The sequence below is a fragment of the Myripristis murdjan genome, chromosome 16 (genome assembly GCF_902150065.1).
Source record: "Myripristis murdjan chromosome 16, fMyrMur1.1, whole genome shotgun sequence".
Classification (NCBI taxonomy): Eukaryota; Metazoa; Chordata; class Actinopteri; order Holocentriformes; family Holocentridae; genus Myripristis; species Myripristis murdjan.
In genome coordinates this window covers 29,576,172-29,603,444 of record NC_043995.1, presented here as the reverse complement: position 1 = coordinate 29,603,444, position 27,273 = coordinate 29,576,172, and the positions used below count along the sequence as shown (strand labels likewise).

General features: G+C 44.1%; 1 protein-coding gene across 4 annotated transcripts in view; it reads left to right on the top strand.

Moving 5' to 3' along the window:
* sema6cb (semaphorin 6Cb) overlaps positions 1-26,907 on the top strand; it is a 183,779-nt gene extending 156,872 nt beyond the window's left edge. For 2 of the 4 annotated variants that reach the window (XM_030071591.1, XM_030071592.1), the window contains 4 exons: positions 5,509-5,567; positions 6,046-6,096; positions 9,886-10,041; positions 22,518-26,907. In XM_030071591.1, coding sequence (XP_029927451.1) covers positions 5,509-5,567; positions 6,046-6,096; positions 9,886-10,041; positions 22,518-23,869 — 1,618 coding nt within the window. In that variant the 3' untranslated portion in view covers positions 23,870-26,907. The remainder of the gene's footprint in view (positions 1-5,508; positions 5,568-6,045; positions 6,097-9,885; positions 10,042-22,517) is intronic. The other 2 variants (XM_030071593.1, XM_030071594.1) reach the window with 2 other exon arrangements.
* Positions 26,908-27,273: the final 366 nt, after the last annotated feature.

Genomic DNA, 27,273 nt, shown 5'->3' with positions numbered 1-27,273 from the left:
TGGGAGGAGGGGGAGGGAGGGGAGGAGGAAAGAGGGAGAGAGAGAGAGAAAGAGGAGGAGGAGAAAGAGGAGGACAGCGGGAGGAGAAGGACGCCGGGACGGATGAAAGGAAAAGGGAGAGAGTTTTGGGGGTGAAGGCGACGAGAAGGAGAGGACAAAGAGAAAGAGCAAGGAAGGGAGGAGGAGGAGGTGAAAAGAGCGAGGAGAAGATAGAAAGTGAGGAGAGGGAACAAAGAGCCGTCCTCACCTTTTCTCCTCTCTCTCTCTTTATCCTGCCAGTCCTGTTTCTCGCCCAGAGGTGGCATAAATTTGAACGACTGACTTGGGTTGAACCAGAGGAGAGGAGCTGCTCTCCCTCTCTCCCTCTCTCTCTTCTCTCTCTCTCTCTCTCATTTCCTCCTTCCTCCATAATGCATTTGCTGTAATATCTCGTGGCCAAAGTGCGACTCCAAAACAAAAGGACGCTTCAGGTGGTGACGTGGCCAACGAGAGGAAACGGGGAAAACCCAAGATTCATTGCAGGGAAAACACACCGGCTCCAAAGAAAAAAACCATTTGTGGCGTGCAGCTCGGCGTCCGTTGAGCCAGCTGAGAAAATGAACGCGTGTTTGCGGGCACGAGTGAATCTGAACCGATCGGGGGGATTCGTGCTGCCTTCAGGCCACGCGGGACGGAGCGAGAGGCCGAGCGGTGAAGCCGCCGTGACGCTGAGCAGCCCAACCAGCGCCGGCCCAGCCAGCGCCGGCCCGCAGCGCGAATGAACCGAACGAATGTGTCGAAAAACGAAGACGAGCTCGTTTGGACGATCCGTGGGACCTAAAACAAGCATTTTTACTGGCGGCTCGTCCAAACTTCCCCGTGTTGGATGAAGTTCTGTGACAAAGACGGAAAAAAAAAACTGTGTTTGTAGTAAATCCCCCAATTTCCAATTTGTGAAAGTGATTAATGAGAGATTTTCCTTACAATTATGATGTGGCGTGGATGTGTTATTAGTTATTAAAAAGCACCGTGAATGAAAGTCTGGGTCCATTTTCAAATGAGCTCAGGTTCAATTTATCAGTCGCTGAAACACGAGTGTCTGACAAATATAACAACAAGACTGATGCTCTCTCTCAGCTTCTCTTCATGTGGTTTTCAGCTGGTATGAAAATAAAAGTGGGTAATTTATGGCCGAGAGCTCAGCTGAGTCCGTCACGCTAAACTTAAAGGAATCATTCACCTAAAATGCAAATAATATCTATTTTCCCACTTTATTTTCCCACCCAGAGGGTTTCTGTGTGATTTGGTGAAGTTTCCAGTCACCCGAGCGTTAGAGGGTTGGATGGCTCGTGTTTTGTGAAGCTGAAACAGTCAGAAAAAAAAACTTCACGTAGAAAACTCAGCAACAACATGTGTCTGTCTGTTTGTTTTTTAAATCATGAAGCAAGAACCTGACATAATCCATAATAATCGTCTTTGGAGAGTTTCATCAGGCGTTATTTCCCAAACTGACTCAATCTACCCCCAAGGAACGCAAATTCAGAGCAGAAACCTCGCCAGATTACACCGAAATTATTTTTAGGGATAGATTAATCTGTGGGTAAGTGCGAAAATATCTTTTTTTTTTCTTTTGCATTTTGGGTGAGCTGTACTTTGTTACTGGCACAACAACTGGTTTTGTTTGAATTTCACCTGCTGCTAAAATCTCTTAACACTGCAAAAACTCAAAATCTTACCAAGATTATTTGTCTTATTTCTAGTCACAATATCTCATTACTCATTACATTTTTTAGGTGATCATGTCTTATTTTAAGTGTAATGAGATATTTTGACTAGAAATAAGACATTTTGACTTGAAATAAGACAAATATTCTTGGTAAGATTTTGAGTTTTTGCAGTGAACCCGGTGCAGTACTGGCTTTAAAAAACTGTCCAGTAATGGAGCTGCTTTTTGTTTACACGCCCCGCTGTGCGTGAACCGAAATGAACCAAATTCAAAGTTGCGGTGAAGCCAAACTTTGAAGCTGCGGCTCGGGTCGCAGGAAACGAGCGGTCGGTGTGATCGCACCTGAATCGATGACGCGACATCAAGCGCGCGGCTCGTCTCGGCCTGTAAAGAGAGCTCTGCCGTTCCTGTGATTAGGAGTCTGTTCGCCCTGACACAAATGACTGCAGGAAGAACGTTCTCCACCAAGACACAAATATCAGCTCTCGGAGCGGATAATCACCTCCTGTCTCCCGGCGACTTCCTCCTCCTTTCTCCTGAGAAGTGAAAGGAGCTCACAGAGAAAAGAGGGGCTGTGCTGAGGAAGGTGGGCTGTAATTTAGTGTCCTCGTCGTGCGTCTGTGTGCTAAACAGCCTCGTACAGAACACACACCTCTGAAGCTGTCGGCGGCTGCTGGAGCTGCTGCTTTAACGCACTTTGGAGAGATTGAGGTGATTATTTCTGCGAGCCGTTCTCCTCCTTCCAGCCGTTTTCGCCGTCTTCCCGCCCCTCTGCTCACTTTAGACGTCTTCTGTTTTGTGGCGGGAGCTGTGTACGGCTGTGTTGGTGTGTAGAAAGTGTGTCCATGAGAAGTTATTGTGCAGATACACTGCAAAAACTCAAAATCTTACCAAGACTATTTGTCTTATTTCAAGTCAAAAATGTCTTATTCCTAGTCAAAATATCTCATTACACTTAAAATAAGACATGATCACCTCAGAAGTAACTTGTTTTTAGACAATTGTCTCTTGTTTCAAGTGAAAATTTGCTTGAAAAAATTAAAAATTTGCTTGTTTCATTGGCAAAATTTGTTTCTTGTTTCTAGCTAATTTGCACTTATTTCAAGTGAATTTTCACTTTTTCCACTGGCAAATTTTCACTTGTTTCAAGCAAATTTTCACTTGAAACAAGAGACAATTGTCTAAAAACAATTTACTTCTGAGGTGATCATGTCTTATTTTAAGTGTAATGAGATATTTTGACTAGTAATAAGACATTTTTGACTTGAAATAAGACAAATAATCTTGGTAAGATTTTGCGTTTTGGCAGTGTAGTGTGTGAATTCATTGATGGTTTGTTTGTGCACAGTGTGTGTGTGTGTGAGTTTTTTTTAGTTTAGAGTGTGAATGAAAAGTAAGGTTGTGTGCAGACTGAATGCATTTTATTGGTGTGTGGACTGCATGTTTGTGCAATAGGTGTGAATGTGTGTGTGCTGCTGTCTTGTTCTTTTGATTGTGTGCTGTTTTGATTCGCCGTGTGGGAAGATCATTGGCATCGCCGTGCCTCATCGTCACCGCCGCCGTGTCGCCTCCCCCCCGTCTGGAGACGCGAGAGTCTTTGATTCCTGATCGACTCGGAGGTGAACAGATGATGTGTGCGCCGCGCGGCGAGGGCACCGCATCAGTCGAAGGTGCATTTCCATCAGCGGCGCCGAAAAAAAAAAGCCAAACCGGTAATTCTCTGATTGGAGCGCTCATCAGCTCGGAGAAGTGGCTCCAACACGATGTGCACAGAATGGCAACAAAAAAAAACAAAACAAAAATCTCTTCTCCCATTTTCCCGACGCTCAACAAGTCGAGATAAAAGTCGCCTGAAGTGAAATCAGTTTCACGTCAGTAACCGAGCACAACAAGTGCACACAGACGTGGCGACGGCACAGCGCGAGCCGACACAACACGTCCTTTCCTGCGGCGTGAGGCGACAGAGAGAGAGAGACAGTCGACTGTAATTATCACTCGACAAATATTTATTCAGCATGGAGTCGCCGTGTGCTTTCAGGCGGCGCGTCCTGAGCGAGTGCAAGGTGTTTTTGACAAGACCTTGGCTCTCCGTGGCGTGTTCCTTTCACAAAGCTCGTACTCCCCGTCCTTCCCTTTCTGCAGCCTCCCTGAAGAGTCTTAAAGGAAAAATCCACCCAACACTATAAAGAAAAAAACTGCCACTGACAGTGCACCTTGCATCTCCGGGTTTTTGTTGTTTGTTGAGGTGTTTTTCTTTTTTCTTTATTTATTTTTCTGTGGATGGTTGGCCAAAGGCAGACATTTCTAGCAGCTGAAATCGAGTTTCATAGCAGAAAATGTTTCAGCGATCCAAAATCTCCTCTTTAAATGTGAGGTTTTGGTGTCAGTTCCTCACAATCAAAGAGCGAGCACTGCAAAAACGCAAAATCTTACCAAGATTATGTCTTATTTCAAATCAAAAATGTCCTATTTCTAGTCAAAATATCTCATTACACTTAAAATAAGACAATCTGCTTGTTTCATTGGAAAAATTTGCCAGTGGAAAAAGTGAAAATTCACTTGAAAGAAGTGAAAATTAGCTAGAAACAAGAAACAAATTTTGCCAATGAAACAAGCAAATTTTCACTTGAAACAAGAGACAGTTGTCTAAAAACAAGTTACTTCTGAGGTGATCATGTCTTATTTTAAGTGTAATGAGATATTTTGACTAGGAATAAGACATTTTGGACTTGAAATAAGACAAATAATCTTGGTAAGATTTTGAGTTTTTGCAGTGAGGGCTTCTTCCCAGAGCCGCCATCTTACACCGACGTCCAACCATCGTACGAGAGGAACTCTTATCCTAGAAGAGGACAGAGAGTCATTTCTTCAGCATGAGAGCAGCAGATAGACAGACCAGAATGCAATGCAGCTGTAAGACTGTAGCCTTGTCCCCAAAAAATACCACAGATTAGTTGCATTGTGAGTGTGCAGTCGCTGTACTCTGCTGTGCCAAAGCAGAAGGGAAGGAGCTGCTCAGAGCATCAATTTTTAAATAAATTGATTTTATTTTTTTTGTCAGGGACCATGTTCATAATACATTTACCTCAAACAATGAAAAGAGATGGTTTGTACCAGGTTCAGCTGCCGGCTGCTAGCAAATCATCCAGATGTGGATCACATGACTCTGCTGTCAGCGGACATCTGGCATCATGTCCAATTAAAGGAAAGCAGTGCAGTCTGCTGGGTTTATGTCATACCGCCTTAACAGTGTACTGTGAAGATTACTACACTGTGTAGTATTAGGATGTTGCTTTGGGAGCCGGGGTAAGAGGCTCGGTCACATTCTGGGAAATGTAGGAATTCATTAGGCCGGCTGAAGTGGACAAGGCAGTTAAAGGAGTAATGGATACAGCGAAAAGCTAAATTACAGCACTTCATCACTAATAACTTACTGGGATGCAGCGAGCATCACAGATTGATGTTATGTAACGCTGTGGGGAGCATCCAGCAGTGGAGTTTTCCTTTAAGTCCAGCCCCCGCCGTGTCCAACTTATCTGGACTTGTCCCGATAACAAATACACCGCACAAGACACTCTGACCTCGCCAGACACAAAACAAATTAAATTTTGTTTCGGGGCACCTACCTCGCTGTCTGCAAGCTCCCCTCATCAGCAAAAGCAATTTTAGAAAGCCTCAACAAGGCGCCCACACTGGAAGCCAATGAGGCTCCGTTAAAAATGGAGGATGCATGAAATGGACTGATGCATATTTACCGGCGAGTGTTTTTTTTTTTGATGTTTCCCTCTGTCTTTCCTCCTCAGGGGCGGGTTTGAACAGGACGTGGAGAACGGCTTCCATCAGTACCCTGATACCTGCCACGGTATGGTGAAAAAAAAAACACTTATTTATTCTCAGTGACGCACACGTCCAATAAAGGCAGTCGCAGAACAACCTATTGGCTGTTTCGGTTATTGGATCCTGATGGCAGAGAGGCGGCAGGCACAAGTGATTGCAAATCTTACAAATTACAGCGCGGCGTTGCAGCGTGCGCTCATTTCTCTGCCGCCGCAGCAGCTCGGCTCGTGTTGGAGGAGCTCGAGGAGTCGTCTGTCCTCCCCCCATTCACGGTCCCTGCAGGGAGACTGTTCCCAATCGTTCCGTGTTAATTAAGCCGTTATTTGCTCAGAAACTGGTCCGCAACAAAGTGGGCTGTTTGCAGCTCTTCTGCATGGCGCCGTGTGATCAGGAACAAATGAGACAACACGAATCTGCCGTCACAAATGAATACACAGAAATTGTAATCACACTCTCGGTGACTGATGTTTAATTTTATTTGTGCATTTCTCTCGTTCATTCAGATGTCCTGGCGACGACGCGCAAGCAAAACACGGCAGCAGACTCAGCATATGGTCAGTAGCCGTCTCTCTACCTTTTACTGTTTAGCGTTACAGGCTGAACGTTAGCTAGCTGAGTCCAGTGAGCAGGTCTACATGGTGCCACTTGAATCCAAGTCAGTTCCATGTAATTTATTCGTGTTAGAGAACCATCCAATGAAAATTATCAACTGGGTTTGATCACTGTTTGGAATGGAAATGACTGAGTTTGATGTAACTTTTGAGTTTGAATGTTCAGGCTGAGTTTCTGGACACTTTTGCACCAAAATTGCAAACAGAAGTTGCATTGTGTAAAAGCCAGGCTTACCCCCGAGAAGGAGGCTGTGTGTGGCCTTGTGGTTAGAGAGCGTGTCCTGTAACCCACAAAGCAGCTGGTTCGATCCCTGCGGCAGCCAGTGTGTGTCCATCTGCAGCCTCGTCTCCTGTCAGGCTGTCCCGAGCAGCCTGCTGAATCTCAACCTCATTGTGAGTTTCTCTGAAACGGGTGTCAGCTATATTCCCAAAATGTAAATGTTTCTCCACTCGGGCTGCAGCAGGAGAGGTTAGCGAGGCCGGCGGCAGAGAGGCTGGTGCCGCCTCTAACTCTCACCCAGACTGACAGCTTAAACACTGAAGCCATTGTCTCAAGCGACGGCAGCATCACTCTTTTGATGGGCCGGCAGCTCCGCTGGCCAGGCTGCCTAATGCCCTGTATCAGGAAGGATCATCATCCCTGTCACGTCCCATTACTCCCCTACTGGCCACATAGTGTAGCCCATGGCATGTCTTGAATAGAAATAGAAATGGTGGCTAGCAGGCCCAGATAAGATGTGGAGTTAGGACAACTTTGTGACACTGTGGCATTTGGAGCAAGCAGAGTTCAATTAGCAACTCTTGGCCACTTTCATCCACGTTCATCTACACACTGCAAAACCGCAAAATCTTACCAAGATTGTGTCTTATTTCAAGTCAAAAATGTCTTATTTTTGGTCAAAATATCTCATTACACTTAAAATAAGACATGATCACCTCAGAAGTAAATTGTTTTTAGACAGTTTTCAATGTTTCAAGTGAAAATACACTTGAAACAAGTGAAAATTTGCTTGTTTCATTGGCAAAATTTGCCAGTGGAAAAAGTGAAAATTCACTTGAAATAAGTAAAAATTAGCTAGAAACAAGAAACAAATTTTGCCAATGAAACAAGCAAATTTTCACTTGAAACAAGAGACAATTGTGTAAAAACAAGTTACTTCTGAGGTGATCATGTCTTATTTTAAGTGTAATGAGATATTTTGACTAGGAATAAGACATTTTTGACTTGAAATAAGACAAATAATCTTGGTAAGATTTTGAGTTTTTGCAGTGCACAGACTAAGACAGCCCTCCTCAACTCTTTCCCCAGAGTTTGCAAGACTTGCCCAAAGTCAGATCTCTTTGTCACCGGACAAACTGGGACACGGGGGGAAGCAAATGGTGGGGTTTGATCCGGCACAGTGATTAGTATCAGCACTGAGCCCATCATGCAGAAAGATGTCCGCCGTTATGGCCCAACAGAGCCGTCCATCCAGCATCCCTCCCAGCCTCTCTCCATCCCGTTCAGAACAGAGGCTACTTTGTCTGCCGCAGGCTTTGCCCCAGACCTCCAGAGTCCCACAATGCCTCACCAGTCTGTACAGCCTCCCTGCTGGAGGAATTATCGCTCCGCAGGTAGCAAGACTTGATGAGCAACCCCACTGCTTAATCCTGCCGAGCTCCTTCTACCCCGATGTCTCACCGCTCCATTTGAAGTTCCCAACACTCAGTGAGATTCTGTCTCTCTGGCTTTTTTTTTTTGTTTTTTGTTTTTTGTTTTGTGCTTTTTTTTTTTTTTTTTTTTTTTTTTGCTGATTCACACAAAAAGCCTTTTAAGTCTTTGCACTGAAGATCAATTATCAGCTCTCCTAGACAATAAAACACCCCATATGCCGAACAAAGCCGTTGTCACACGGGGGTTCCAGTCCCCGTTCGGATGCGCTCCAAAGGCGGGCACGCTTCCTTTCTTCCTCTTCCCTGTCACCCAAACAATCGCAGCCTGCGGAGGCAAGGGCGTGAGACAAATGCTAGCCTGCATAGGTAATCAAATGCTTCTGTACTTTTTTCACCAGTAAAGAAAGAAAAACAATATGAACCCACATGCGCAGTCAGAATAACACAATTGTGATAAATTGAACTAATAATACAGTCCTGGAGCTATTGTCCGGCACGCCAGGGCTAAACACCCCCTGGTGAGCAGTTTTAATTTGCCTGGCACAGATGGCGTACTGACGGGGCACCTTATTCGGAGTGAAAGCTGTCAACTGGCACACACACACACACACAGAGAGAGAGAGAGAGGGAGGAAGAGAGAACAAGCCCTTCTCCTCCAGTCTGGGCAGGCGCTCTGCAGTATGCTAACATTATGGCTGGCTTATTAGTGCCAGAGCCCAAGCCAATAGCAGTATGCTGTACACCAGATCTCAAGGACAAACACTAGCGGAGAACTAAGAGTGCAATCGTGATGTGGAGTGTGTCATCGAGATAAATATGTTTGATAGTCTGAGGCCTGTGGCCACAAACACCCCGCGTGTCTGTTGGCACACGCTTGAAACCATTCCAAATGTGTCCGCCGTAACGCGAGCCGCTTCTCCTCAAGGTGACACGCTCGCCTGTGAAACAGCTTCGGTGAGGTAGTGGAAAAGGACGGTGGTGAAAACCATTACCTAGCCAGCTACCGGTATCTATTTCTACTTATCTGTGAAAACACTTAGCAGAGTGGAGCAGACGTGGCAGAGTTTTAACGGTGTTAGGAGTTCATCTGCACTGGAGGAGTCATTGATGGAGGGTCCGGCCAGCTGGAGCAAGGCCACACAACAATGAGGGAGCGTGCTGTAAAATGGCTAGAAAAAAAAAAAAAAAAAAAAAAAGGCAAGAGGCCGGGGTTAAAATACTCCTCAGTGGCTCTGAAACAAACAAAAGGCTGCAAAGTTTGGAAACTGAAAGCTGGCAGCTCGCTCAAGTCATCATCATTTTGGGCATATTTGACGAACAAGGCATTTCCTCTAATTACTCAAGGTTTGATTTGATTAATGTACCCAAAATGCTTTTTTTTTTCTTTCTTTTTTTTTTTTTTTGTTGCCGCTTTGCTAAAATATTCCAAGGCAATTTACAGCTGCACAATTTTGTCACCTGTTGCAGAACTTTGCAAATCACTTGCAAAAAAAAAAAAAAAGTGACGATAATCTGCTTTTTGATAAATGCTAAGTGCTTTGATAAGTGATAAGACAGATAAGTGTTGTAATTTGTGAAATCACAAAAATATGATCCTTGACATTTTTTTTTTAAAAGGATGTGAAGCATATATCTGTGCCGAGAGGATGGTAATAGGTCAGCATCGCAAGAAATCCTCCGGGAAATAGTGGATGTGTCAGAGCAAAATGTCGAAACTGTTTTCTAAAAAGGTTGGTTGTGGTTATAAAACAGATGGTAAGAGATATTTTCAGAGATTTAAATCTTTTTGCACCAGCGGAGGAGTGAACTAGCCCAGGCACATTTACAGAATGCATGAATTACCTCCTGCTCTGAGCACTCCTCGTGGTTTTCACCGCCACCGAGGACGGCTTTATGTTAAGCGGTGCTCGGTTTGTGTTGACTGTTTTCCTCTCAGGACTCACCCTGATTTCTCTGAGGTACAAAACCCTTTTTTTGCTGTAGAACAAGTTGATATTCCAGGCTGTCTTTGAGTTTCACATTTCACTAATCGCTCACTTTGTTGCCCCCCCCTCCTCCCCCCCTTCGCCACAACCACAGGGAAGACCACACCCACAAGCGCCAGCACAACCTATCATGGGGCGGCATTCCCAAAGGAGGCAGGTGACCCTGAAAGAGGTACAGGTCCTGATGGCCCTCCCCCCGTGGGGGAACAGGGGTCACCTGACTCGGAGCCAATCAGTGTGGAGATGGAGGGTAAGGGGGTGGGATGTCTGTCTTAAGTGAACTCTGACCTGCGGAGGATTGCACTGCTGGGCCCCGGACGCTCCACCGTGCGCTTCTAACCGGCTGCTGACTAACACGCTCCGACCTTTAGGTGTAGAACGATGTTTCACGGTGGGAAAACGAGCCGCTGTCGGCGCGCATGCCGGCGCCGTATGAGTTCAGTCACACGCCCATGCTGCCTGCCCTGCGTTTCCACACTCTTTTTGAGATGATGATGTACATTCAATCTACAGCAGCTATGATTTTATTTATTTGTTTGTTTTTGTTTGTTTTTGCTCAGTCCATGGTCACAGGCTTCACAGACATACACTACTCACAAAAAGTTGGGGATATTCGGCTTTCGGGTGAAATTTCAGGATGAACCTAAAATGCATTATAACCTTTACAGGTGAACTTAATGTGACCTTCTGTAAACTTTTGAATGCACATGTCCAACTGTTCAATGTTTCAGTACTTTTTGCACAAGTTGCTGTTCTCTAACAAGGAGCTTAACGGAAAAATTCACATCAGGTGTTTGATGCTCCAGCTCATCGAGGTCGTATCATTAGGGAACGGCTGCTGGAGACTGGGGTACCTCAAATGGAGTGGCCTGCACTTTCTCCAGACCTGAATCCCATAGAAAACCTATGGGATCAGCTGAGTGGCCGTGTAGAGGCTCGGAGCTCTGTACCCCAGAACCTCAATGTCCTGAGGGCCGCCCTTCAAGAAGAGTGGGATGCCATGCCTCAGCAGACAATAAGTCGACTTGTGAACAGCATGAGACGTCGTTGTCAAGCTGTAATTGATGCTCAAGGGCACATGACAAGTTATTGACACTGACATTTTTTGTTGTGGTATATCCACCACTGTTGTTGGCTTTTGTTTCAAGAAATTGTTTGCGATGAGGAAATCACCAGTGTATGCTTCTACTTAAATGCCCTGCTTTCATGATATAATATCACTGTAGCGTGAACTTTTTACATCTTCCATAAATTTCACCCGAAAGCCAAATATCCCTAACTTTTTGTGAGTAGTGTACATTTGCTTGTGTATGATTTTAGTGATCGTCCTGAGACACCCAGGGCAGCTCATCATGACCATTCGTGAACTCATATGGACGCACGCATGCTGATATGTGTTAAACGTTCTTCCAGGGTGAAATATCACTTTTAGTAGCTCACTAACACTTAACTCTCTTGTTCTAGCAATTTCTTAGTCAAAGGCAGCACGCATTGCCGACCGGTTTGAAAGCCGCACTCTTCATTAGTACCCAGCGTGACGTGACCTGATTGCTAATTCCCCAGGTAGCTTCACTTAGCGTTTCCACGGACTTACAGCCCCTTCGTGGTGAGGTGGCAGAGTGCTGCATGATGAGTGTTTGATATGACTGGAGATCACTTCATCCATATTCACTAAAACAGAGAGAGAAACACGGATAGGAGACGATGCAGAACATTTTGAGCTTGAGGACCGCCGGTGAAGGATGCCGCCGCTCCTTTACGTTCGGCCGTAGATCTCAATGTGCTTAGCCAAGCAGCCATGAATTAGGAAGATTTAATCACTTAAATAGATACTGCATCGGATCTAATTAACTCCTCAAATCAAGTTGAGCATCCAAGTCCAAACAAAACTGCTCCCATATGCCCTCCCCTCATCTTTTATTCAGCTTGTCAACACACTCAAATCCCCGTCCTGCGCTCCGACACGCCTCCAACTTTAAATAGCGAGCCAGGTAGCAGCCCCGCACACTTTCTTACGTGACCGTTTACAGTCATTTTTGTATTCACCGTGTAGGCGAGCAGAGGTTTGGTGTCTTTATCAAGCACACGAGGACAGGTTGCACTCATTGTCGCAGGGATCGAACCTGTGACCCCCCAGGTACGGCTCGTTACGCCGCACCAGCCCGCGGCCTCCTAATATTAATATCTCAGGAAACACCTAACAATGCCCTGATTCAAGTCGATGTCGAAACTTGTCCGTCGTGTTATTTCTTAGATTTAAAATTTCTGACATTTTGTCGACACTCGTATAGAATAGCACTACAAGTAAACAAGGGCAGGGGATGCAAATCGTCGAGCCACAGCGCTCCAGCGGCAGATGCAACAAAATATTCATGTCAGCCTCGAATGATTATGTATGATAGCGAAGTGCCAAACAAGCTCAGGAGGAAGGGAGAGCCTTTTCCCGTCTTTAAGGTGAGCGTATTCCTGCAAGTGAAAGTACAAGAAGATATGGGCGCATGGAAGCTTTTCTTTTTTATTTATTTATTTATTTATTCTGATTTACTTATTTATTTATTTATTTATTTATTTTTGCCATCTCCTCGCCTGCTTCCGCTGGCACCTTGTCAGGAGTCCATAAATCCTCAGCTAGTGAAAGAGGCTCCTATTCATGCAGACAGAGTCTCTGGCTGCAATGATGAGCCACTCAGGCTCAAATGAGAAAAGCCCATAACAAATAAATAACCAGCAGGGGCCCGAGCCAGTGAGTCGGACAACAGGGAAGGAGGGAGAGAGAGGGGGGAGGGAGTGAGGAGGAGAGGACGGGCTGGTTGAGGATGTAATAGCAATCTATTTCAGCCAGAGTCGGTGGCGCTGCCGGTTCAATCAGAGGAGCAGGGCGGGCAGGGTGATAAGGCAGGAGAGGAGCAGTTTCTGGAAGTAACAGCGTCGTAGTTCAAGAGGGCCTCCTCCTTCACTCTGCATTTCCCAGCAGCTGTCTCCAGCTGTCCGGCTCAGTCCAGCCCTGCCTCCTATAGAGGTTTACATGGCCAAGGAGCTCCACTTGAGGGCAATTAGATGACTGGCTGTGCACAAATTACAAATAATTATATACCAACTGGTCAAGGAAATGTGAGGGAGCTGACAGAGATTGTGGCGATGTGCATGTAGATCCATACAGATGCATTATTATTAAGTAAAATATAGTAGATATGTTTGCAGATTTGGCTCTAGTCTTTACTCAGGAACCTTTTGAGGTAACACTTTCTATGAAGGTCTATTGTATAATGCATTATGAGCGCATTCATAAGGCATTATAATGCATTTATAATGCGTTATAAAATATGTTATAAATGTTCATAATCGTGTATGACAACGTATAACAAGGTTTATAAACGATTATAAGTGGTGGATATAATGTGTTATAAGCTCATCATTCATAATGTTTTATACCTTCATGGCAAAGTGACAACAGTGTTTTATGGAAGAATCTGAAGTCCTGGGTGGTATACCATGTTATAACTACCAGTTATAAAAATAAATTAATTAATTGTATAATAGTATTATAGTATCATATAATTGCTAATGACCTTACACAATGCTGTCACTTTACTTAGAGCTCACAGTCATCCTATAGCACATTATTGATGTTTATTAGACATTATTCCAGAAGTGCTGACACTTTAAGCTCACAAAGTCATCCTCTAACACATTATTGATGTTTATAAGGTATTATTCCATTTCATTTTATTTCATTTGAGCATTTATTATTTCTTATGTGTTACAGCAGTTCATATTATTTTTATAACTGGTAGTTATAACATGGTATACCACCCAGGACTTCAGATTCTTCCATAAAACACTGTTGTCACTTTGCCATGAAGGTATAAAACATTATGAATGATGAGCTTATAACACATTATATCCACCACTTATAATTAAGTAATAGCAATCTATTTCAGCCAGAGTCGGTGGCTATAATCATTTATAAACCTAGCAGTTATAAGTTGTCATACACGATTATGAACATTTATAACATGTTGTATAACTCATTATAAATGCATTATAATGCCTTATGAATGCGCTCATAATGCATTATACAATAGACCTTCATAGAAAGTGTTACCCATTTGGACTTGGTTTTACCGAGCTAAATATCCAGCATGCTGTTTTAACAATCACCAGTCACAACAAATACTAGCCCCTATTAGATATGTTAGCAGATATGTTTACAGCAAGACATGAGAAGCTGTATCAAAGACAAAATGATCAGTTATTGCTCAAAAAACAAAAACCAAAAATATAACCACCTCTATTCAGTTTTATTAATTTGAGTTTCAATGTGCAATCAGCTGCACACAGGAGCTGTGGCTCTCATTGGCTACCAGAGCGCGAGTTACGTCGTTTGAAAGCTATTTACAGATTAAGCACCACCGTAAAGGAAGCACACATTTATTATTATGTAGACAGAACTTTAACCAGAGGGTCACACTGCTGTAGTGTCCTTGAGCAAACAGCTAAGTCCAGCCTGCTCTGTAGGTGCTGCTCTTGCCTCGGGCCTGTGCTTTGGTGAGACACACACGTGCATCTGCTTGACTCAGAGGGATATGAGAAGTAATGTATTCTTGAGGAAACTGTATGACACTCAAGTTCATTAAATTCCCACAAAAATGAATCAGGAGGAGAAGTGGAAACGTTCACATGGTGCCAGAAGTTGGCAGTTGCACGTCAAGGTGCCAATTGCACATCTGTTCAAATGCCATCGACCCACTGTGGGTTTGCTATGATATAAAGGACCATTTTCTGGGAATCTAAAATTTATTGTCCAAGTGTTTGATAATAGGACAGCCGGTAAGCCAAAGACAGCCAGACATGAGTTTTACATTTACATTGAGGCTATAAAATGATTTATTTTTACATTTGTAGTGTCTGTAACCCAAACAGACCTGTTTTTAATTGTTACAAAAAGTAGATAGTAGATCTGCAAATCAAACTCACAACCAAAAAAAATCCATTAGAAACCTTTAGATGGTCAAATAATTTCCATGTTGCATCCGTGAGCATGGTTTATAAATGTCAACATTGTGTAAATAGTATTAGCTCTATTGCAAGTAAAGGATACAACTCGCTTAACATGTAATCCCTGTTAGACCGGGCCACACTGTCCATGTTTAATGGAGCACCGGCATATATGGATTAAAAAAGGCAGGTTTGCGTATTCAGATGTCAGATGTGGGTAGCGGCTGTGTATTATGTAAACACCGGGGCACACCGAAAGGCAGTCCTGGAAACCTGCTGACCTCCTGCTATTTAGAAAAATGCCAGCAGTAAGGCCTCGGTGGCAGGGGAATACGCCCACCGCTCCGTTGTGTGAAAACAGAGAGATGTGTGTTAGGGAAACGGTGTTGCACAAGACGGCGGCCCCCAACCTCTCTGATTTGTTTTCTCTGCCTCTCTCTGCCCTCTGTTGCAAGTTGACCTTTCCCTTGACTCTTCTGCACATTCAGATGAACCAGAGTAGGCTGGACCAAAAAGCCCAGGCTAGCGTCTAATTTAGCTGACAAGCACGGGGAGACGGCTCGATAATAGAATCAAGTGAGGCCGGCGTTGTGAAACTCATTAACACACTATAGGAGGAGCGGAGATTGAACTCGGGCTGAACCTTTCCACGAGGAAGGGTTGGCGTCCTAGGGGGGACATCGATGCCAGCTTGATTTCTAAAGAGTTATTTATACATCTGAAGACCATGGCAACAGACACCGTCTGCATCATTTCCTATCTAGGCATTCAAAGTACTCAGCTTGTGTATCCCCTCTGCCCATCGCCACATTATCTTCACCCCATGGCTTACATCTGAAGGGCTTCAGTCCACATCGGCGTCAGGTTTTAGAGAAAAAACTGCTACTTGAAATCATCACTCAAGAAAACACATTTTTCCATTTTTACTGTCACATCAGCAATTCATTTCAGAGTATGTGCCACTTTTTTTTAAATTCAAGCAGTAGATATCTCAACTTGTGAAATTGTACTTAAAGAATACAATATTTAAAACGTCAGAACTTTATTAGATGTGTTAAATTGAGGCTCAGTATCTCAGACGTGTGTCATGTCATCGCTGAGAAGGCATTGTATTTGGCTCATTTATTTTTGGAGAGTGATAACTCTTGTTCCATTATAGATGAATCTTAAATGAAGTCATGATACGCACACGCTGCCTTTTTTTAGGTGCAACTGCCAATTTGTACTCTTAGTCATAGGCATGGTGTAATGGCACTTAGTAAAGGTCACACAAAACCAGGGTATTTTTTCCCCCACTGTTCAGCTCACCAACATTTTATGGCAATTATAAATGACATCATGTTTCGCTAAAAAAACATACTCGGCAATGCAACATAACCCGCCCGCCCCCCCCAAAAAAGGCATTAACATGCAGAATACTTCACTTCCCGCCAGCAATTTTAATGGCTTTTTATTCCATGATGGCCGTCACACCTCAGCTGCGTGTCGGGACGGAGAGCGTCACGGTGATGCGCGGGGCCCGCAGTGATCCAATCCAGCGTTTGGGTCGTCCCGGCTCCTGGCCCTAACCCCTTACCCTTTAATCTGTCTCCTTGACCTCTGGGGAGTATTTCTCACTTTTACCTGCCTGTTGTTTTTTTCTTTCAGTTGGACTAACCCTTTAGCTGTACCTGCCTCCTTTGTTGAATTCTCTCTCGCTGAACCCTCTCACCCTCTCTTTATGATCTGTCTCTCCAGTTTTAGAGCCGATGGCTGAAACTGTGCTCGGGTCTTCCAGTGGCCCGCAGGCAGTTTCTCCATGGCCTGTCTTAAAGCAACGGTTCACTCCAAAGACTCTGAGACGATAATTGCCACAAAAGCTGTGTGGCGTAATGGCTTTACTTTGTAGCTCGGTCTTCTTTATGCTAAAATCCAAGGCAACTGAGGAAAGTAAACACGCACTTTTCTCCATCTTAATGAGTCCCTTAGTCCCACATTCGGTGTTAAAATCTTTTTTTTCTTGAAACAAGTGAAAAAATCTGCCGGTGGGACGAGATAATCCCATTTGTCTCCAATGCAGTTTCACTTGTTTCAGGAAATTTTTTCTGGCCACGAGTATAAATATGTTGAAACAAGGCTGCATAAGGCAGATCAGCCCAACAGCATCAAGAAATCCACAATTTATACAATAAAATTCTAAAAACAAGATTTTAAGGCTGAATATGAGACCAAATGACTTGTTAACATGGAGATTGTTTGCAACGTGAGATAAAGTGCTTATGTTTGATGTTTTATGGGCAGTTTCCTCACAGTTTCTTCAGTGCATGTTCTTCGTCATGCATTTTCACGTATCAAGCTCAATCATATGTAAAAATAGTTTGTAACATAGATTACTTGACGGAAAATCTCAGAAAATCCTGACTTTGGTGTGGACTGTCTCTTTAAGTTAGTTGGTAAAGCCAAGGTTCTTCCAGTGCTGCCTTTCCCTCACACACACACACACACACACACACACACACACACACACACACGCCGTTTGCAAGTTAGCATTGGAACCATTTTGCTTTACCAGACACTGGATGGCAAATAAACAGCTCTTCTTTTTTTTAAATTTGAGTTTCTGATGCAACTGCATGTAAAAAAAAAAAAAAAAAAGGATGTCACTCGATGCATGTGCTATGCCTGGTTTGATAGCTTGTGATAAGTTTATCAGAAGCCACTTCGATCAAACTGTCTGTTGTATGAGTGCTGAAGCCAAAATGTCTTTGTGCCATGTTATGGAACATATTTGAAAGTTTTAATTTTTTTCTTTCAAAGCACAGGTGTAGTTGCTCAAGGAGTGCATACAAATACTGTGGGTCTGGTTGCCAGATGTCACAGCATGCTTAATTTACCAGCATTCAATCAAAATTGTAATGAAATCTATGCTCTATATGCATCAGCACACCTGGAATGAAATGCAGTGCTCATTACCACTACTTTTCAATTGGAATGGATCCGTTACATTACAGCATATCATCTTACCTCATGTGCATAAATTAAACTGTATCCAATTGGCTGTGCACCGAGGTGGAATATTATGCAAATTCCTAATAACAAGTGTACATGATTGAATTCACTCACTCAACACCCAGAACCCCGCGTACGTACAGCCACACGCACATACACTCCTGTGAGTATGAGCGAGTGTGTGTGTGTGTGTGTGTGTGTGTGTGCGCGCGCCCTCTGTTTGCTAACCATGTCTGTCAGTGCGCAGACATGAGGTATTAAAACTGTCAGATTGCGAAGCTCACAGCAACAGGGCAAAGCTGCTCTGTTTTTCACCCAGATTTGAAAGAGAAAATAGTTCATTATTTCCCAATCTTGGACCTCTGGGAGTCTTTCAGGAGTTAAATTGTTATTTTTTCTTACTGTGGAAGAAATAAATCTCTGGCATTAGCGAAGGGTAATGCTCGCCTACGAAGCCCGGGGCCATTTTGTCTCATTGCCTTCTCATTGGGATGGAGTAGCCATTAACGGAACAATTACATACGCTCCTAAGCTTGAAGAAGCAGAAACTAATTAGGGCTATTTTGGAACGTCTTCACTTGACGCACAAAAATAGAACATAAGTTGTTCTTCAGGTTACAAAGTACTTAAACGTACCCTTGAGAAAAGCCTCTTACAATGGAAAAGTTATGTGCAAAAGAAAAAGTAGTTCCTCCCATTCAAATTATTTTGAATTAAATCTGACCTTGAAACTGTTTTATTTGAAGAAATGTGGCCACTCTTTGCTGGCAATATTTTAAATTCCAATTTTGCAGCGTTCCCGATGCTTTCATGTCCCGAAAGAGATTGAGAGAAAATTCCTTTACTATTGAACAAATGTGAAACTTCAAAGTCTCGAGATTAATTGGTGTCATAGAAAAGCTTATGGGTGCTGTATTGTTAATGAAGTCAATTTAAGATGTCTGTGAGAGCTTCCGAAGACGGCGGCGAAGCACTTAATCGCTCACATGCTCAGGAGAAGTTGTCACTCCCGTTGTAATTTGTTTTCAGACTCAACTTCATCACCTGCAGGAGAAACACTCCACACGTTAACAACAGCAAGACACGATCCGCTTTATTCCCCCCCCCCCCTGCAAAACCATCTCCAATTAGTAAGACGCGGCATAGACGCGGCATAGGCAGCGCCGTGCAAAGCTTTCGTTCACTTACATAACCCTACCGCGCTATCTATTTTTAACAATATGGATGCAATCACACAGGAGTGTTTGTCTTCCTACGGTGCTGTGGAGGAGCGCGAGGCGAGCAGGGTTATTCTCCCACCATAACACAGCTGCTGCAGAGTGCCAGGCTTCAAACCCCGGCAGAGTGACGGTCTGTCACTCACCCCAACACGTCTGTCTGTCTCTCACTTTCCCTCTCACTCCGTCTCTCCCCATCCTCTTCCTTACAATCTACTCCTCACACATTCTCTCGCTCGCTTGCTCCCTCTCCATCTCCTGCCTCCCTGTCACTTTTTTTTTTTGGGTCCTTTTTCTTTTATTCTTATTTTCGTTCCGGCTTTCAACTCCGTTCTCCTCCTTTGCTCTCGCTCGCCTCCACCTTGGATCTTTGGATCCTCGTTCGTTCGCTCCCCTCTTCATTGCCAGTTTGTCACCAAGGTTGAATTTTATCCCTTCATCTCCTCCTTCTCCCTCGCTGTCACCATCCCTCTCCCTGTCCCTCCCTCGCCTCCACTCACGCAGCCCATCTGTCTTTTTTACCTTTTGGCAGACTTGGGTATCTCTATATTAAGCCTTCACTGAGCTGAGACCATGTTGAGTTGACACAGAAATATAATGTGACAATGTAAGAGAGGAGCGCTGAAAGAAAGAAAAAAAAAAAAAAAAAAACTACAACAACTCTGAAACTATGTAAACATGGAAGAGAAGTTGTGAAGTGACTGTTAATGCAGCTTTAATTATCGCCACGACCTGCGGCGTGGACGGCCCCTCCTGAGCGCACGTCTAAATTAAGATAAAATATTTGGGTAGGCGCGCTTTCCTGATCCAAACCTCCGGATGCGTTTACAATTTCCAGGCGCTGCAGAATGAGTGTGATGGAAGCCAAGTCGGTGTGTACAGTTGGCCCGCTCCGGCTGCACCTCCTGTGCGCCACCTAGCTCCTTGCCAGTCCATCCCTGTGATTCACATGGTATTAATTTCACTGTGACCGTGCCACCATATGTCCCGCATACACAGTGATTGAGTCATCCGGCCTGCTCATGAAACATGTTGTGACAGGTCGTTCGTGGGTTCGGGATTTGTTTACCTCCCCTGTGCATTTCACCCCCTACCACGGCGCTTGACTCATACCCCTCAACCAGGAGGAGCCCTTCAATAGGCTCGGTCCGGAGGGAGCGGATGAGTCACAGGTAGCTGGGAGCCACAGGGGTGACAGCAGGGTGAAAGCACACAGAGATGTGGGCATCCATTCACCGCTCATCACAGAAGCCGCCTGTCGCTGCCACCAGGTCGCCTCAACCTTCTGTGACCGGTCGGCGCCGAGCGCTTGGATCCACGTCAGCTGATTGGCAGCCCGTGTAATGCGGAGTCGGAATAAAGCAGATATGGATTGTTAAAGATTTAAAGAAGGGGTCTTTGCAGGCTTACTGCAGCATCACTTTTGATGACCTCTCCCACTGGGATTGCAATTATAATTCATGACTTCTTAATGTGGTCATAAGCCGAGGCAATCACCAGGAAGTAATGGCTGAAAACTTGAGTATTTTTTAATTTAAAGCTCCCTTCAAAATGTTATTCCCTGAAAGATTACAGTGTACCATAGCATTAACTGCTTTATCTCTGTGGGGAAAGGGTAGCAGCTCATCCCACACGAGTGAGAGTTGTGAAACAAGATGAGATAATAAGCCTCGATAGCACGTCAGCTCGAAAGTCTACCTCCAGACAATGAGGAGCGAAAAGAATTGAACAAGTTGCACAGTAACTTCATGACCTACATATTAAAACTCATTTTAAAAACAGTGAGCCGGGAACTGTGTACATGCGGATCCATCAAGACTGAAGAGATAAACCTTGTTTGATTCTAATTTTGCCATATCTCCTAACTCGTTTGTAATGAGATGCTTTCAAACGGAGCCTTTAATGATGACAGGAGGCGAATGAGTTGTCTCTCTCCATCATACATGTTGTAGTTATGGCGGTGTCAGGTGTCTTTGAAACGTATCCTCGGTCTGACAGCGAGTTTAGATTTCAATCACTTGAGCTTTTGTCTCTTGTGGATTTGTGATGACTCTTTATTCAAAAATCAAGTCTTTGTGATCAACATTTCCACCTATTTGCTTCTATTCACACACAGAGACACAATGAATGGAAAAAAAAAATCAGAGCTGTTAAACAGAGTACATCTTGCTCTTAAACTGTCTGCTCTTAAATACAGCATACAGTTGTTTTTTTTTTTTGCAATATCCACCAAGACCTCAGTGTCTCAGGAGTAAATTTAATTGATTTTATTCACACCTTTCATTCCACTTAAATGAAATGATTCAGTGCTGACAAGTTGTAGACTCTCTTGGCTTTTGGAGGATAGTGGTCGTTAATGTTCACGGCTTTGCGCACACAAACATCTTAATGCATCATACTGTTTACATTTCTGTGAAAGGATAAACCTTATAATCATTAATTTCTTGCAAAGAATAAATTTCCTTCAGAATAGAGTGCCTTCACGCCGACAAGTCTGGGCAAGACATTTAGTAATTTCAGCAAAAAGATTAAAATCTGTTGTAATGCAGACCTAATTATTGAACTGATCTCCCAGTCATCATCATCCTGAACATTTCATAAAGCACCATTAAGCTTGATTTGGGTACCATCATTTTCCATTAGGATGCCTAAACAGAGCTTTCATCAGCCATTGCATTTAGCTTGTTTGAAACACCTTTTTTCCTCTCAGTAGTGCAGCTTGGCCATCCCCCTCGACAGACTAATCAGTTTCACAGAGACTGTCATTAAGGGTGGAGAAAAGGGCCTGACACCACAGATGGCAGCAGCCTCTTGCAAATGAGCTCTGATTACAAGAGGTGGCAGGTTTCACTCTTCTTATCGTTCCTGTCTTTCACGCCATTAGGCAAACACAGTGTTAGGGTCACATCACCCAAGGACATTTACATGGTAGATTTACTTCAGCAAAGTAACCTTGTGTTTTTGGTGCACTGCCGCACAGACCATCTCCTGAGCTTCTGTTTGAAAGAAGTTGACAACCTCATTTGAGTCTGTGTTGGCAAAGGCGCCAAACTCTGTGAGCTATTGGGTAGACCTGTTATTTTTGGCTCGTTCATCATACCAGGTGCACTCGCCCCTGATCCACGCATTGGAAAGCACAGTCTGTGAAAATGACATCAGGCTCCTGCCTGTGTGCGCCCATCAATATTTAAAGCCCCAACTCATTTCAGAGTTGATTTCTCACTGACTGGGGAGCTCTTGGCCTCTGCCACTCTTTCCCAGAGTTGGAGGAAAGCACAGGTCCTGGCAAGAAAAGCTTTATTGATCTATTAACAGTAGAAGGGAAGGAAGCCAAGAGCTTAGTTCAAACACCTCTCCCATGCTGTTTCCCACATAGTGAAGCCCCTGTAAACACAACCTGTCTGTCCCAGCTGCTACTTGACCTATATTAGCTCTTGAAATATGTGTTTTTCCTCTGGCTCAATCAGTCAAACCTTTTAACCGAAATACTTTTCTTTTTTGCTGTCTGTTGTGTCTCTTGAAGGTGTGAGGCGGCCTCCTGAGGTTGAGAAGACCAACCACAGTGTCCACTACACCCTCCTGATTGCCTGTGTTTTGGTGGCTTTCGTCCTGGGCGCTTTCCTCTCCGGCTTCCTCGTCTCCTGCTACTGTAACCACACAGGCCACAAGACGAAGAGACTGGCCAAAGATCCTGAAGCTCCCATCCCACACGCCCTGTCCCTCCGCAGCCTAGCCAAGCTCAACGGACTTCTCGATAGCCAAAACAAAGATGACAAACTGGAGGTGTCCTCTCCAAAGATCTACAACTCTTTCTTCCCTAACAGCAAGGAGCATCATCCACCAAGGAGAAATGGCCATCACGGAGTTACCATGGGAGACCTGGTTCACCCACACCACCTCCACCACTCCTCAGAGCTCTCTGGTCTGCCTACACCAGACTCAACCCCAGAGCTGCCCATCAAGAGCATGAAGGCCTTCAAGAACCAGTGGGAGAAGAACCAGAACTGCAACAATGCCAAGGAGCCCAAGTCCCACAACATGAGCTCCAGGCCCAGCTCAGCTCTGCTACACCAGCACGTCTTCCCCTACTCCCATGGCCTGTCCAATGGACAGCCACTGGTTGCAGGGCCCTTACACCCAGAAGAACGCAAGATCCACAATGCTGAGCGTGTTTTATCCCAGCAGCCATATCCTTGTTATTCACAGAAGGTGATGGAGGTCACGTCCCTGGATGAGCTGTTGAAGCATATCCACGAGGCAAATGGCTCCAAGAACTCCCAGCTCATGAGCCCATCTGGTCTAATGGCCAGTGGTGGAGGCCAGCTACCCTTCGCCAACCGGATCCAGCCTCAGATCCCTGAGACAGAGTCGGCGCCCTACTACAGCTCATCCACTTTACCCCGAGACAGCCTCACCCGACGTATGGATGTTCCTCCAGACATCCCCCCGCACCACCAGTCCACCTTAGAGAGGAGGCACTCCTCCCAGAGGCACTCTCTAATTGCGGCAGCCACCAAGATGCCCAATGGAGGAGCTGGTGGAGGAGGAGCAGGAGGAGGGGGAGGGGGAGGAGGAGGAGGAGGGGGAATGATCCCTCGGCAACACAGCTTCAGCCAACGTAACGGCGGTCCCCATCAACCTCCGCCGCTCCTGGCTCGGATGAACTCCACCGGCAGCGCCTGTGAGGTCCACTACCCCCTCATCCCCAACGGGTACCTGACCCGCCAGCACAGCTACAACGGCGAGCAGCAGGAGGTCCTCCACCGGGGGGCCATTGTCCGCCGAACCTCCTCTCTCAAGCCTGATGTTCCTCCCAAGCCCCTGTTCATACCTGCCACATCCCCGGTCAACCCACAGGGAAAGTTCAACTACTGAGGAAATGGTGGTGGACTGCTGGACTAGAGAGGGAATCTCCCTCATCCTGTCCTCTCAAAGGAACTTCCCCTGAAGAAATGCACAGGGTTAGATGTTGCAGACCTTCACCAGAAAACACGACTGATCGCGTGGCAGCCATTGTCACTGTGGACGAAGCCTCAACCAAACTTGTTTTTTTCCCTCCTTTTTGTGTCCAACGAATATCTTTGTACCATATTGGTATTGCTCAGCTACTTGCTTATAGAACCGCTGACTCGGGTGGCGTGACGCCACCACCTTATATTAGGCTGCCAATGTCCTCAGTGTGGATTTACAATGCAACTTAGTTTTTGGAAGCATCGATGTTGAAAAACTTTACACATCAGTCATCTTTAAGACTCAAAAGCCGGAGGATCCCGCAATGCTTACAAGTTAGACTCTTGCTTTTGCTTACCTTTTCCGATGTAGTGTTGGTAACCAGTCCCGACCCACCCCACCCTCGAATGTGTTTATATTATGCATGTGTGTGTATATATATGTGTGTTTATATCCACACCGTATATGTATACATATACATATGCAGTACATGTAACCTGTGGTGAAAAGTCGACAAATTCCCCTAAAAGTAGTTATGTCTTTGCCTTACTATACTATAATCATCTTTGGGCATATCAAATGATCCCCCCATAGAAAACACTGGCCACAGCCCTCTTGGTATGTGGGCAGCTCATGTCTTAGGGATACCAAATCACGCACATCATGAACAGATTTCATTGTCAATTGGCTTGAAGAATTAAACCAAATTGGAAGATACTGAGATGAGAAAGGATATCCTTCAACAAAGCAGCTATACAAGTCTTTTCTTTTCTGGACTAATTTTCCTTTTCCTTTCCCCTAACCTATTGCCGATGTCAGGTTAGATCTTAAATCACTAAGTAGGGTCCATTAAAGTTGCTATCGAATATTGCTGTCAGATTGGTGCTCCACAACTTCAGTGGCTTCTTCATCCTTTCAAATGGAAATAAACATGTACTTTTCAAATATTTTGGACCCAAAGAGGACAAGACAAACATGCCATGCCATCTGGGAGAATGAACATAACATAGAATGGACTGCAGTTATTATAATTATTAACTTTGTGGCTATTGGTTGTAAATAAAGGAATAATTACTAGCCAAATTTTAACTGTATGTGTAAATGTGTGCCTTATTTAATAATAGTGTGTGATATGGGGGTAGGGGTAATTGCAAGGAGCTAAGATGGCTACTATGCTATATTGTAGATGTTTCATTTTATATGGTCGTCAGTATGTGTCATATCTATTGTATATTTGAAGAGTTTCATTCCAAAATTAGATATTTGCCAATGAAAAATGTGTCGCCTATTCTGACAAACTGATTGCCGGCATGATTGTAAAACTCACTATTGAATCGTAGAAACTTATCTTGAGCCTTTTGCTTATGAAGCCGTGATATTTTAGACAATGTCATCATGTTATTTTTTTTTTTGTTTGTTTGTTTTCATATTTAATATCAGGTAATTGTTTTGCTTTTTTTCCCCAAACGGATAGCTTTTTGGAATGAAACCCTTCCTTTGTATCTGTATTGATTTTTTTTTTTTTCTTTTTTTTTTTTTTTTCCACATCCCTGAAGTGTGAGCCTGCAGGGTTTTCTGGAAAGAGGGTGGCAGAGCAAAAATACCACGGCCTGAGACTGCAGACGTTTAGGCTGCCTCTGTATTGTGTCAGTTTCCACTGGGTTTCACTTTTCCTGATTGCCGTTGTGAACTTTTTCTTTTTAGCAGTAGCATTAGCATCTCTTTACTCATGGAGCACAGTTCCTCTGAACTTATCCCCCTACAGATACAGCCACTGTAGAAGTCGCCTTTCACTGCATGAATGGAGCAAATTTGTGCCATTTTTGCTCCAATCCCAAGAGGAATTATCCGGAAAGTAGTGGTAATTGAAAGGCAGAGAATGCTAGCAGGGAGTAGGTCTCTTTTCAGCTGTTGTTCAATAGGAGTAGTTGCTTGACAGTTTGGTGTTTCAAGGCACTAATTTGGTTCTGCTGTAGATTATTCAAGAAAGACCAGACCAGGCTGAAGACATGGAGGTGGACTTCTATAGTGGTTACTGCTGTAGATTTTTGACATATCACCGGGGGTCAACCTCAACAACATCGGTAGCGAAATAAACCAACGTGAATGGAGATAATGAATTTTCTGTTTGGGAGATGTGTGGAAACACGGAGAAGTGCAATGAACTCTGTGATCCGACAAGCTGAGATTGTCCTTGGATCAATATTGGGGAGCGATTGTGGAACAGGTTCGCCGGGTTGCCGAACATCTGCTGAGGATTTTCCTCAGGGATGGGGAAGCCAGTTGGCTCAGCCTCACAAAGATCTCGCCTTCAAAAACTTTCCGCTGTTGCACTTTTCAGCAAAGTCATTTTGGCCATGGTTGACTGGAATCATGATCAATTCTCTGAAAACAACACTACACAATTTACTGTATCTGAAAGTGGTATTTATTGATTCATATTTCCCAGCTCTCATCTGGCCCAATGCAAAATCTACTATTCACACTAGAGCCCCAAATCCAGTAAAAAGATAAAAGAATATGTGGCCTACCGTATGTACTATACAAGTTTTGTTGGAAGGAAATGCGTTGATTTGGATGTAACATGCAATACTGCAGTAAATAGCATATTGTACAATGACAAAAAAAAAAACATCAAACTTTATGGTTGTGACCATAATATCTCAGAAGAGGAATTGTGGCAGCTACAGTGTTGGATGAGCTGAAGTATATTTTCTATTAGCTGGCAACCGAGATTGTATGGGAAAGGGAAAGGTCTCTACTTTAATAGCTATATCAGTATTTGATTTCTCTGATCTTGCACAGAGTGTAAATACATTCTATTGGGGCGGGGTCTCATTGATTCAGTATTATGTTCTTTTTGTTTGATTTCCAGGCTACGCCTCTTGAACTACTATGAATTTGGTCTCACAGAATACCATTGTATGTCTCTTATACTAGGAATAAATGAAAATACAATGCAAGTGTGTCCCTTATTAATGTCTGTCAAAAATACATCCCGAGTCTTTCTGGATTAATAACTGCAGTGAGACATCTGTTAAATTATATCGCACATCACACTGTGGTTCATGGGGCAGAGTGTGTGGTGTGGTGTGTGTGTGTGTGTGTGTGTCTCAAGGACAATAAGGGATAGAAAGTTGTTACTCCTACACAGTAGATCATCTGATCAGATTTCGGAGCACCTTGCTGCATACATTTCCATATTAATGAGGGAAAAACTGATTTTCTTGAAACAATTTCTTAAGCTTCCTTAATGCGTTCCGGTACAAAGTTCATGTTAATCTGCCCATGTGTTAAGACAAGTATGTTGATGGAAATCGTTTCTATGG